The sequence below is a fragment of the Schistocerca nitens genome, chromosome 2 (genome assembly GCF_023898315.1).
Source record: "Schistocerca nitens isolate TAMUIC-IGC-003100 chromosome 2, iqSchNite1.1, whole genome shotgun sequence".
In the NCBI taxonomy this organism is placed as follows: domain Eukaryota; kingdom Metazoa; phylum Arthropoda; class Insecta; order Orthoptera; family Acrididae; genus Schistocerca; species Schistocerca nitens.
The window spans coordinates 490,814,714-490,828,972 of record NC_064615.1 but is presented as its reverse complement, the minus strand read 5'-3'; the positions used below and the strand labels follow the sequence as shown (position 1 = coordinate 490,828,972).

The window sequence follows — 14,259 nt, the reverse complement described above, 5'->3', positions numbered from 1 at the left end:
CAGACGAATGGAAAAACTAGTAGAAGCCAATCTTGGGGAAGATCAGTTTGGATTCCGTAGAAATATTGGAACAAGTGAGGCAATACTGACCCTACGACTTATCTTAGAAGAAAGATTAAGGAAAGGCAAAGCTACGTTTCTAGCATTTGTAGACTTAGAGAAAGCTTTTGACAATGTTGACTGGAATACTCTCTTTCAAATTCTAAAGGTGGCAGGAATAAAATACAGGGAGCACAAGGCTATTTACAATTTGTACAGAAACCAGATGGCAGTTATAAGCGTCGAGGGACATGAAAGGGAAGCAGCGGTTGGGAAGGGAGTGAGACAGGGTTGTAACCTATCCCCGATGTTATTCAATCTGTATATTGAGCAAGCAGTAAAGGAAACAAAAGATAAATTTGGAGTAGGTATTAAAATCCATGGAGAAGAAATAAAAACTTTTAGTTTCACCAATGACATTGTAATTCTGTCAGAGACAGCAAAGGACTTGGAAGAGCAGTTGAACGGAATGGACAGTGTCTTGAAAGGAGGATATAAGATGAACATCAACAAAAGCAAAACGAGGATAATGGAATGTAGTCCAATTAAGTCGGGTGGTGCTGAGGGAATTAGATTAGGAAATGAGACACTTAAAGTAGTAACGGAGTTTTGCTATTTAGGGAGTAAAATAACTGATGATGGTCGAAGTAGAGAGGATATAAAATGTAGACTGGCAATGGCAGGGAAAGCGTTTCTGAAGAAGAGAAATTTGTTAACATCGAGTATAGATTTAAGTGTCAGGAAGTTGTTTCTGAAAGTACTTGTATGGAGTGTAGCCATGTATGGAAGTGAAACATGGACGATAACCAGTTTGTACAGGAAGAGAATAGAAGCTTTTGAAATGTGGTGCTACAGAAGAATGTTGAAGATTAGGTGGGTAGATCACGTAACTAATGAGGAGGTATTGAATAGGATTGGGGAGAAGAGAAGTTTGTGGCACAACTTGACAAAAAGAATAGACCAGTTCGTAGGACATGTCCTGAGGCATCAAGGGATCACAAATTTAGCATTGGAGGGCAGCGTGGAGGGTAAAAATCATAGAGGGAGCCCAAGAGATGAATACATTAAGCAGATTCAGAAGGATGTAGGTTGCAGTAAGTACTGGGAGATGATGAAGATTGCACAGGATAGAGTAGCATGGAGAGCTGCATCAAACCAGTCTCAGGACTGAAGACCACAACAACAACAACAACAACAAATTCCACTACCCTCATTTTATTTTTAGTTATGTTCATCTTATAATTACTTTCCAAGACGCTATCCATAACATTCTACCACTCTTTCAAGTCCTTAGCCATCTCTGATAAAATTGCAATTTCATCAGCAAACTGGAAACTTCAACTCGTTTCCAATATTCTCTTTGATTTCCCTTCACAACTTTCTCGATATACAGACTGAGTAACGTCAAGTATAAGCTACAAACCTCTCTTGATCCCATATCAACTACAGCTTCCCTTTAATGTTCTTTGACTCTTAACTGCAGTCTGGTTTCTGCTCTAGTACATTTCACTCTTTGTATTTTATACCTGCTACCTTTGGAATTTCAAAGAGTATATTGCAGTTAACACTGTCAAAATCTACGAACGTATGTTTGCCTTTCTTCAACCTATCTCACAAATCATACAATCAGTACTGCCTCACTTGTGCCTACATTTCATTGGAACTATAACTTGTCTTTCCACAGTTCGGCCTCTACCAGTTTTTGCATTCTGCTTTACATAATTCATCTCAATATTTTACAGCCATGACTTATTAAACTGATGGTTCAGTAGCAATCACACTTGTCAGCATCTGCTTTGTTTGTAATTGGAATTATTACATCATCAAAACAGTGGTTTGGTGAGAACCCTTGTTAGGAAAGAAGAACACAATTATTTTCCAAAATCAATTTATTTTCTGTGAGTATGTTTCTACTAGTTATGGTTTCGAATTGCTGGGACACTTCTAATCTGTGTCGAAACTCTAGTAAGGTTTGAGTGCTGGTTTTCATGAACACATTTCATGTATTCAGTTATTTTACAATTTTTGACATGAAGTGATACAATATATGGGTTAACATCAAGTTTTTAACCATAATCATTACACACAATTGTTATGAGCTTGTCCAGAAACAATCCGGTAACAGCTTTTTCACCATGACTGAACAAACCAAAACACATGTGAATCAACAGCAATATTAATTTTGTTTCTAAGATGCCATAGTTTTACAGCATTAGAACCTTCAAGTGGTACAATGACTACATGAGACACTGTGAGAAAAACTGGCCTGCATGGAACGACGATAATAGGATTGCCTGCCCTCCCCATACACACACAAATACTGCCTTATCAGTTGTATTCGTAATTCATGAGTGATTTCTTATAGGCAGGAGCATTATGAGACAGAATTATTGGGCAAGGTTTACTTACAGGAGATGAAATGTCAGCGCTAATGTTAGCCATATCTTCCTCTCCTTCCTGTGGACTCACTCTCTCTCTCTCTCTCTCTCTCTCTCTCTCTCTCTCTCTCTCTAAACATACTTAATTGAATAATTGAAAGAACAAAACTGAGAAATATCAGGTAAGCTATAGGAAATTTTGCTAAACACATGCAATTAAGTTAGAGTAAAAATGGGAGACACTCACAGCTGGAAAGCTGGGGCTCGAAGGAGAAACTGCCTCCTGCACAGAACAGAACAAGAATTAGAGAGTGCATCACTGACAAAACCATGTTAGTGAAATATGGGAGCACATTAAGTGAAGTAGACTTAATCTGGTGTTCAGTAGGAAAGGAAAACTAGTATTATGTCTGTTAACACATTGTAAAACTCATTTCCCACACATCATCTTGTATTTTTGGGTTAATTTACAATCAATGAACATTGCTGTAACAGTACAGATATAAGTGTAACGCTAAAAGAAAAACTTTAATTTGTTGCACCAGGAAATAATAAATGAACCATTAACAAGATTCTGATAGAATATCCCCATAAAAAAATAAACATTTAACACCAAATTATTTTCAAGGTTTACTATTACTTCATATAACACTAACAATATGGAACATGACAATTTTAATCACAAGAATGGGGAGTTACTGATGGCATCAATTTTTATGAAAGGCAGACAGTATGGATATGGTAGATAAAAACAAAGTTATATTTTTCTTTCACTTCATTTTCTTAACTGTCACAAATGACTATTCTGCCAAATGTTCAAGTAGTCAAAATAGGTCACAGAATACAACTGCAGTTGAATGTATCCTGAACATGGAAGTTGTAAAAGACACAGGCATTCTGTTTACAATGCAAATAGTAGTAAGCTTTGCAGACTTGTCACAGCATTTCATTACTTTATCTAGGTAATAAGTGTTTCTTAACTAAAATACAGTGCAACTTTCAAGTTTTTTCACACTGTTTCCTTTCTCTCCAGGGGCCACATCCACCTGTCTATTCTGTCCAGTGGACATTTTTTCTTCTGTTAACATTTTTTGTAGTCCATCTTAGCTGAAGACCAGTTTTGAGAGCTAAGGCATTATATTAATTTTGACTGTTAGTTGTCCTGCATCTGCTCCAGTTTTAACACACCAAATACAAGAACTATTCTTTGAACTCTTACAGCTCTTTGATAACTCACTAGAGCCTGTGGAAAGTGTGGTGAATCTTCACCCCATATTGGAGTGAACAGTGCACTCCTTTGAAAGCAACATCTTTTATAACATTGAAATATTTCAATTGATTACAAAGAGTACAGAATGTGTGAAAACAGAATGGAGAAGGATTAATGACATGCAACAAAGCAAGGAACACACACACACACACACACACACACACATACACACACACACACACACTGCTGCACTGACTCACCATTCCATCACTTCCAAATCCAGAAGCTGCTTGTGCAAAACGTTCTTTAGCCTTTAGAGCTCTTGCTCTTTCATTTCGTAAGCGTTCATCATCCTTGAGCAGTTCAACTAATTGTTTCGCTTTTCCTCTAACACTCATTCCTTGGTCTTTATTGTCCTCAAAATATTGGAAATCTTTTAGTGTTTGAATAGCAAAGATGTTCTCCTTGCACTGCTGTGCTACCTGAAAACAAAGAACTTTGGATTTCAGTTAAATAGCATGAACTGCTCACAGCTGAAACGGATGACATGAGAGGAATGCGCACTTTTTTTTTTTAAGCATATGGTGCAATTTTTATTTAGCTGGAAGATGAAAACAGCTAAACCTTTAGCTTCCAGACTATTTCTCACTTTATTTATTGGATAAAGTTGGCCAACAGAAAAAAGAAACACACATATGGGTGTTGACTGGTAGCCTGAATAAAGGAGACACACAAGATACAAAAAAAAAAAATAGTGAATCTGTAACAATAAGTTAAAATCTAATATTCAAAGCCAGAGTAAATGATATGATATTCAGTCACATCAATAGAAACGTAAATAGAACAAACTCCCCACATCCCTAAGTGTGCAAGAAATATGGGAAAGGAAAGAAACATAATGCATACTAACGAAATAAAGACACTTCAAAAAGGAATGTAGAAGAGAAAGAGAGGATAAATGTAAAGAGTAAATTATAACCAGGCGTGATGGCAGAAGTCCAACACCACTCTGACTTGTGCACTTTATGTATTTCACAGAAAATCTTTGTCTGAATGGTTGGAAAGTGATATGAAAACTGCTCCTTGCAAATACAACTCTACCTTCTTAATCACAGGTCTTGTTCTCACATGGATTGGAAGAGTGGAGATAGAATTTTAGACTCTGCATGGATCTCCAAGTTCAATGGAGACTGCTGGTATGGCATTTTAAGCGAAGGATTTGTGCAAGGTGATGATATATCCCCCTAGTCTCTCTACAGTACTGTATAACTACAGTGGACCTTTTCTCGATCAGTATGTTCACTTTCAGTGAACGAATGAAACCAGATTCAGCAGAATTCAAATGCATAAACTTGAACAGAAGCGAGAAAGAAGGGATGAGAGAAAGTTGGAAGCAAGGAACTCAAAGGCTGCTATATGGAATGACAAGTGGAAGTGAACTGCACTGGGACATAGGAAAAAAATCATTCCAGACAAATAGTGTGGAACATCATGGTTAGACGCATGCTATCTTTGGAGAGAAACTAATGTTTCAATGTGAGAGTGCATGCACCTTTGAAATAAACATTCTGGTTAGAAGCTTCTTGTACCTTTCCTCACCCACTCTTTGGCACATTATTCCCATCACTTGCATCTCTTGGATTATTTCATGTCCAGTAATTATCCAGCTTTAGATATTTTCCTCACTTTATTGTCTCCGATTTTGCTCAAATTGTGTCTGCTGGTTTGATTAGTGACCACAGGAATATACACAAATTTCTAGCCTACATATTTTAATATGTGATTACAAGTCTCTTAACACTGAAAACCAGCTACATAAGGCTTTTCATTTCTTAGATCACCAGTCATTTTTATGTATTTTCAATATTTTTTTAATAAAACTACTAGCAAATATTTCTAACATTTTGAAGAGCTGTATTTCAGTGTATAACAGTGGTAAAATTATAAAGCTGGGCAGATTGGTTTGAGCAGTTCACATTGTGCACGTTTTGTAAGTTTTAGGTCATTTGCTTAACTTTATTTACTCCTACTTGGCACTCTGTCATCAATAAATTTTATTAGTTATAAAACCTGCATGTTTTATATCTTTTTGATTTATAGTGTAAGATATTTGGAAATGAAGTTGGCCAAAAAATATATGCTGCAAAAATAATTGACTTTTAAAGCATGGCATCTTGAAAAGGGTGTGTGATACATACTTGCATTACCCACCACTTGAAAGAGCACCTCTCTCTCTACAAAATACGAAATTTCCACAACTGTGGTTTTTCTCTCCCCCTGATGGCCTGTAACCATCCAGTTAATTTCTCATGCAAATCACTATTCTGGAGTTCATGTTCTATGTTCACAAAATTTGCACCAAAGTAGTAGCACATGCATGCACAAATTCAGTATGTCCTGAATGAAAACAAATGTAAGGTTTACTTGTTTCTTTTTTCACTTTTTAGTACTGTATGGCAAAAGAAAAAAGTAATTAATTTCATTTTGTATCAATTTTAATTCTGCAGGTGTGAAAAGTGGCAGTTGACCCTAAATAACAAAGTGTGAGGTCATCCACATGAGTGCTAAAAGGAACTCAAACTTCGGTTACATGATAAATCAGTCTAATCTAAAAGCCGTAAATCCAGCTAAATACCTAGGTATTACAATTACGAACAACTTAAATTGGAAAGAACACATAGAAAATGTTGTGGGGAAGGCTAACCAAAGACTGCGTTTTATTGGCAGGACACTTAGAAAATGTAACAGACCTACTAAGGAGACTGCATACAGCGCCTGTCCATCCTCTTTTAGAATACTGCTGCGCGGTGTGGGATCCTTCCCAGGTAGGACTGACAGAGTACATCAAAAAAGTTCAAAGAAAGGCAGCACATGTTGTATTAACGCGAAATACGGGAGAGTGTGTCACAGAAATGATACAGGATTTGGACTGGAAATCATTAAAAAGAGAGGCATTTTTCGTTGTGACAGAATCTTCTCATGAAATTCCAATCACCAACTTTCTCCTCCGAATGCGAAAATATTTTGTTGACACCGACCTACATAGGGCGGAACGATCACCACGATAAAATAAGGCAAATCAGAGCTCGTGCGGAAAGATATAGGTGTTCATTCTTTCCGCGCGCTATACGAGATTGGAATAACAGGCACTTAAATGTGATTTGCAGAGTATCCATGTAGATGTAGATGTAGACTTTTCACTGCATTACTCGGAAAAAATTGAGAAATTGAGGCATTCAGCAAGAGGAAAGAGCTGCCAAGGTGTACTTTTGATCAATCAGATGGTTAAAGTTTCTATTTGCTAGCCTGGAATTCCAGCAAAAGGCTGCAAAATATTGAGAGATTTTTCTTGTGAACAAAAGGAACTGTGGAGTCAGTCTGGCCTGAGGTTCAGTGACAAATCTACAATTTGTCTTTTTCATATGTTCATTTGGCGAGGAAAATGTGATTGTTTACTAAGATCATGCTGTAATCCATTTACAAATGACAATCACATTGTTGTTGTTGTGGTCTTCAGTCCTGAGACTGGTTTGATGCAGCTCTCCATGCTACTCTATCCTGTGCAAGCTTCTTCATCTCCCAGTACCTACTGCAACCTACGTCCTTCTGAATCTGCTTAGTGTATTCATCTCTTGGTCTCCCTCTACGATTTTTACCCTCCACGCTGCCCTCCAATGCTAAATTTGTGATCCCTTGATGCCTCAAAACATGTCCTACCAACCGATCCCTTCTCCTAGTCAAGTTGTGCCACAAACTTCTCTTCTCCCCAATCCTATTCAATACCTCCTCATTAGTTACGTGATCTACCCACCTTATCTTGAGCATTCTTCTGTAACACCACATTTCGAAAGCTTCTATTCTCTTCTTGTCCAAACTGGTTATCGTCCATGTTTCACTTCCATACATGGCTACACTCCATACAAATACTTTCAGAAACGACTTCCTGACACTTAAATCTATACTCGATGTTAACAAATTTCTCTTCTTCAGAAACGCTTTCCTTGCCATTGCCAGTCTACATTTTATATCCTCTCTACTTCGACCATCATCAGTTATTTTACTCCCTAAATAGCAAAACTCCTTTACTACTTTAAGTGTCTCATTTCCTAATCTAATCCCCTCAGCATCACCCGATTTAATTTGACTACATTCCATTATCCTCGTTTTGCTTTTGTTGATGTTCATCTTATATCCTCCTTTCAAGACACTGTCCATTCCGTTCAACTGCTCTTCCAAGTCCTTTGCTGTCTCTGACAGAATTACAATGTCATCGGCGAACCTCAAAGTTTTTACTTCTTCTCCATGAATTTTAATACCTACTCCGAATTTTTCTTTTGTTTCCTTTACTGCTTGCTCAATATACAGATTGAATAACATCGGGGAGAGGCTACAACCCTGTCTCACTCCTTTCCCAACCACTGCTTCCCTTTCATGCCCCTCGACTCTTATAACTGCCATCTGGTTTCTGTACAAATTGTAAATCACATTAATAAAATAAAATACAGACATGGATTAATAAAACTTGCCAAACGCACACAATGGCGAAACTGTTCAACCATCTTACCACATTTTGCAAATTTACCACCGTCATTCACTGTAAAGTCAGATTTCAAACTTTACACCTACTTTTTTTTAAAAAATGTTATCACATTCTGTCACCATTCACTTAAGAGTCTCCTACTCACAAAGCACTACAATTTGTGATAGTGTTTTGTATATAATCCACTAATTGTTTAGCAAGCCTGAACACAAAATTTTTAAAAAATCTGAGACAATGGTGGAAATGGAAATGTCCTACTTATTTTGCTTTTGCTGACTATGCAGTCTACTTTAGTTCTGAATGTGTATCCTTGATTTCAGTTCTCGGTTACTATTTAACAATATACAGTATATTACCTTATTCCTGATAAAGGCATTGGGACTATTTTTCCATTTACTTCAGCATCTGCATACATATCATTTCCTTCTGTCATTTCACTCTTATCTCAATGAAAGAATTTTACTGAAAATGGACTTAATGGACTGACCCTCTTCAATTTTTTTACACTTACAGTACTCTAGGATCAGTAGTGGCTGGACATCAATTTCCTGAAGCATAACACAATTCTCCAAAGAAAAAAAAGGAAAAAGAAAGAAAAAAGAAAGCCCAGAGAACCACCTTTTAAGACCAAAATATATGCTGGGAGTCATTAACTACACAACATTTCGACTACTTCAGCAAAGTCGTACTAGCTGAATATATATCACATTCATCTTGTATTGTCTTCACAAGATTGTGTCCAAATCAAATTTTCATAGTACCAATATTATTTTTACTTTTAATTTACATTCTATCAAACAGCAAAGAATATACCTTTTTATTTTTAGAGACTGAACAGTAAAAGTGTGTATAATTTTTTTTTTTATTTAATGATAAGGCAAAGCATCTCTCCATCAAATTTTATCTCATGTGATAAGTAATTACAGGTAACATAAGCAACTTTTACTTTTAGAAAATTATACAATACTTTGTTAATTAAAACTTCCACTTGATAATAAACAATGAATTTAAATAAAAGAAAAATGTGCTACAAGCAACTAGACAAACCACGAACCTTTCAATTATAAAATGTAACGGGTATAGATTCAGCTACAAACAAATCCTGTTTCATGTGTAACAATGCTCTGAAATAATCTGTTCTTGAAAGACAATTTTTTTCAAGTTACTTTGAAAACTGCATCATTTTCAGAAGAACCAGCACTTGCCTTAGGTGATTTAGGGAAAGCACAAAAATCCTAATTCTGGATAACCAGAGGGGGTTTTGGACCACTGTCCTTGCAAATGTGGGTCCAGTGCCTTATCACTGTATCCACCTTCCTGAAAGAGTCAATCAGTTCACTTTAACAGCACAGATGTTTATTATATTTCTTACAGCTTGCCAGCAAACTGGTAACTGACTACTCAACAACCCATCATTTTTACTCAGCTACGGCATAAAAGACAAAGAGGCTGTTCCAAAAGAGGGTCACATGAGTCCACCCATAAACTAATTTTTAAGTTGGAGACGTCAGCGACAATACAGTGTACAAAGAAAAACATATCTGGTGCATCTCTGTTTTACAATAACAAGCAATTTATGGAATGTTGGCACTATTCTTTTATTAATGTGTAACATAATAATAATAATAATAATAATCCCCGTGGAGGCCCGGGAAAAGAATAGGCCTCCGGTATGTTCTGCCAGTCGTAAAAGGCGACGAAAAGAACAAACCACTAATAGGGCTAACCCCCCTTTTAGTGTGATGAGTTGGTTCAGGACAGAACTAAAGAAGCCTCGGACAAGCGCAGTCATGGTCGGGGACGACGCTTGAACCCTATGCCCGCCCACAATGGTAATGACACTGCTAGCCAACTGGAAAATGATTTAAATCCAAATAGAGGTGTTTTGCAGGATATGCTTCCTACAACCACCCTAGAAGGAAAACAAAGGCAGAGGATGAGATGGTCAGATGAAGTTAATCGACACCTCATGTTCTGTTATTACCAAGCAACAAACCTAGGAACCAACACAACTGGATACAGATCACAAGTATACACAACATTTATTACCAGATACCCAGAATTAAAATTTTTAACAGAACGATGACTAGCTGATCAGATCCGTGTAATAATCAAAAATAACAGGATACCCCAGTCAGAATTAGAAAACATCAATCAACAAGTACAACAAATACTGGAACAAAATAATGTGCAATCAGAAGAAGAAGAAAATAGAGTAATGGACTCAAACATCCCAGAGCAAACAAACAAAGAACAACACGCATCAATTAAACAATCAGAGGAAAACTAAATCTTGCGACAGCCACCAGAACAAGCACAAATAGAACACGAAGTGACACACATGTTAGATATAGAAGAAAAATTTCAGCTGACATATATAGAATACAAAGACACAAATACAGACATTAGACCATTCTTGCATAGACTGCCAAGTAACCCACAAGTCGAAACAACAATAAAAACTATCAACACAATCATACACAACAAAATAAATGAATATACAACTATGGAAGAGTTACAACTACTGGTTTATATAGGAGCACTCACTACACTAAATATACACACTAGGCAGAGATTAGAACCAACCAACACACAGAAGAAACCCACAAAACCAGCATGGCAACACAGGCTACAGATCAGAATAGAAAAACTAAGAAAGGACATCGGACAGCTAACACAATTTATAAGAAATGAAATGTCAGAAAAAAAACGAAAAACGTTAGGTAAAATCTCACAACAAGAAGCGATAGAGCAATTAGACGAGCAGAAGCAGAAATTACAAGCATTGGCAAAACGACTTAGGAGATGTGAAAATAGAAGGAAACAAAACCAAACATTCAACGCAAACCAAAAGAAATTTTACCAGACAATAGATAACACACACATTAAAATAGACAATCCACCAAACATAACAGACATGGAACACTTCTGGAGCAACATATGGTCAAACCCGGTACAACGTAACAGGCATGCACGGTGGATACAAGCAGAAACAGACACATACAAGATGATACCACAAATGCTTGAAGTGATAATTTTGCAACATGAAGTCACCCAAGCTATTAATTCTACTCACAATTGGAAAGCCCCTGGAAAAGATAAAATAGCAAATTTCTGGCTAAAGAAGTTCACCTCAACACATTCACATCTAACTAAATTATTTAACAGTTACATTGAAGACCCATACACATTCCCTGATACACTTACACATGGAATAACTTATCTGAAACCTAAAGATCAAGCAGACACAGCAAACCCAGCTAAATATCGCCCCATAACATGCCTACCAACAATATACAAAATATTAACTTCAGTCATTACACAGAAATTAATGACACATACAACACAGAACAAAATTATAAATGAAGAACAAAAAGGCTGTTGCAAAGGAGCACGAGGATGTAAAGAGCAACTGATAATAGATGCAGAGGTGACATATCAAGCTAAAACTAAACAAAGGTCGCTACACTACGCATACATTGATTACCAAAAAGCTTTTGATAGTGTACCCCACTCATGGTTACTACAAATAGTGGAAATATACAAAGTAGATCCTAAATTGATACAGTTCCTAAACATAGTAATGAAAAATTGGAAAACCACACTTAATATCCAAACAAATTCAAATAATATCACATCACAGCCAATACAGATTAAGCGTGGAATATACCAAGGAGATTCATTAAGTCCTTTCTGGTTCTGCCTTGCTCTGAACCCACTATCCAACATGCTAAATAATACAAATTATGGATACAATATCACTGGAACATACCCACACAAAATCACACATTTGCTATACATGGATGATCTAAAACTACTGGCAGCAACAAATCAACAACTCAACCAATTACTAAAGATAACAGAAATATTCAGCAATGATATAAATATGGCTTTTGGAACAGACAAATGTAAGAAAAATAGCATAGTCAAGGGAAAACACACTAAACAAGAAGATTACATATTGGATAACCACAGTGACTGCATAGAAGCGATGGAAAAAACAGATGCCTATAAATATCTAGGATACAGACAAAAAATAGGAATAGATAATACAAATATTAAAGAAGAACTAAAAGAAAAATATAGACAAAGACTAACAAAAATACTGAAAACAGAATTGACAGCAAGAAACAAGACAAAAGCTATAAATACCTATGCTATACCAATATTGACCTACTCATTTGGAGTAGTGAAATGGAGTAACACAGACCTAGAAGCACTCAATACACTTACACGATCACAATGCCACAAATATAGAATACATCACATACATTCAGCAACAGAAAGATTCACATTAAGCAGAAAGGAAGGAGGAAGGGGATTTATCGACATAAAAAACCTACATTATGGACAGGTAGACAATTTAAGAAAATTCTTTCTAGAACGAGCAGAAATCAGCAAAATACACAAAGCAATCACTCATATAAATACATCTGCTACACCACTGCAATTTCATAACCACTTCTACAACCCTTTAGATCACATAACATCAACAGATACGAAGAAAGTAAATTGGAAAAAGAAAACACTACATGGCAAGCACCCGTATCATCTAACACAGCCACACATCGATCAAGACGCATCCAACACATGGCTAAGAAAAGGCAATATATACAGTGAGACGGAAGGATTCATGATTGCAATACAGGATCAAACAATAAACACCAGATATTACAGCAAGCATATTATTAAAGATCCCAATACCACAACAGATAAATGCAGACTTTGCAAACAACAAATAGAAACAGTAGATCACATCACAAGCGGATGTACAATACTAGCAAATACAGAATACCCCAGAAGACATGACAATGTTGCAAAAATAATTCATCAACAGCTTGCCTTACAACATAAACTTATAAAACAACACGTTCCCACATACAAGTATGCACCACAAAATGTACAGGAGAATGATGAATACAAATTATACTGGAACTGAACCATTACAACAGATAAAACAATGCCACATAACAAACCTGACATCATACTCACCAATAAAAAGAAGAAATTAACACAACTAATCGAAATATCCATACCCAATACAACAAATATACAGAAGAAAACAGGAGAAAAAATTGAAAAATACATCTAACTGGCTGAGGAAGTCAAAGACATGTGGCATCAGGATAAAGTTGACATTATACCAATTATACTATCAACTACAGGAGTCATACCACACAATATCCACCAGTACATCAACGCAATACAGCTACATCCAAACATATATATACAACTACAGAAATCCGTAATTATTGATACATGTTCAATTACCCGAAAGTTCCTAAACGCTATGTAACATATACCGTACAGTTAAAAGGAAGTCACGCTTGATCAAGGTCCGCGTCACTTTCATTTCGAACCAGACCTAAGGTCTGAGAAAGGAAAGAAATAATAATAATAATAATAATAATAATAATAATAATAATAATAATAATAATAAGTCCTCCAGTGTTTCTATGGTGACAAATTTGTTGAAACTATCGATAAAAACCAATTCCTACAAATATTCTTTCCATTCTTTTTTATTCTAATCAACAATGTAATTTATTTCGCCATTCTACTAAACCATGTAATTTATTTTGCCATTCTTTCCCAATATGAGCTATTGCAGCAATGATAATTTTTGTATAGACTGTGGCACTTTGATTACGGCTCTCTATTTTATGTAACCTTTCTTTTTGTACAATCTCTTTAACAAAAGTATAAATCACACAGAAATGACTGAATGATCCTTAATACCAGCTACCATTCTCTGCAGTGTGTTGGCATTCTTGTGATTTGGAATTTTTATCCCTTAACTTGCCTCACTAAGAAGACTTGCTGATTACCTGCGCAGGTTGTTCTCTTACTAAATAACTCAAAAAAGAAGTGCAGACAAAAACACTCTATGTTTAACATAGCACATTGTACTATGCTGCATGACAGATTTCTTCTTGCTTTCCAATTTTTGGACAGACTATATCTGCTTATGTTGCTATGGAACACAATATACCAGGTTAGTCCAATGCCAGACTGTGTAGCAACACAATCCCACAATTAGGCTGTTGTCTATGAGATAATTAGTAATCGAATAAGTTTTTGGCAGTGATCTG

General features: G+C 36.2%; 1 protein-coding gene across 10 annotated transcripts in view; it reads right to left on the bottom strand.

The window, feature by feature from the left end:
* Positions 1-14,259, bottom strand: part of LOC126236438 (epsin-2) — a 162,464-nt gene that overhangs the window by 100,808 nt on the left and 47,397 nt on the right. For all 10 annotated transcript variants that reach the window (XM_049945744.1, XM_049945747.1, XM_049945741.1 and 7 more), the window contains 2 exons: positions 3,888-4,109; positions 2,665-2,700 (listed from right to left, as the gene is read on the bottom strand). In XM_049945744.1, coding sequence (XP_049801701.1) covers positions 2,665-2,700; positions 3,888-4,109 — 258 coding nt within the window. The remainder of the gene's footprint in view (positions 1-2,664; positions 2,701-3,887; positions 4,110-14,259) is intronic.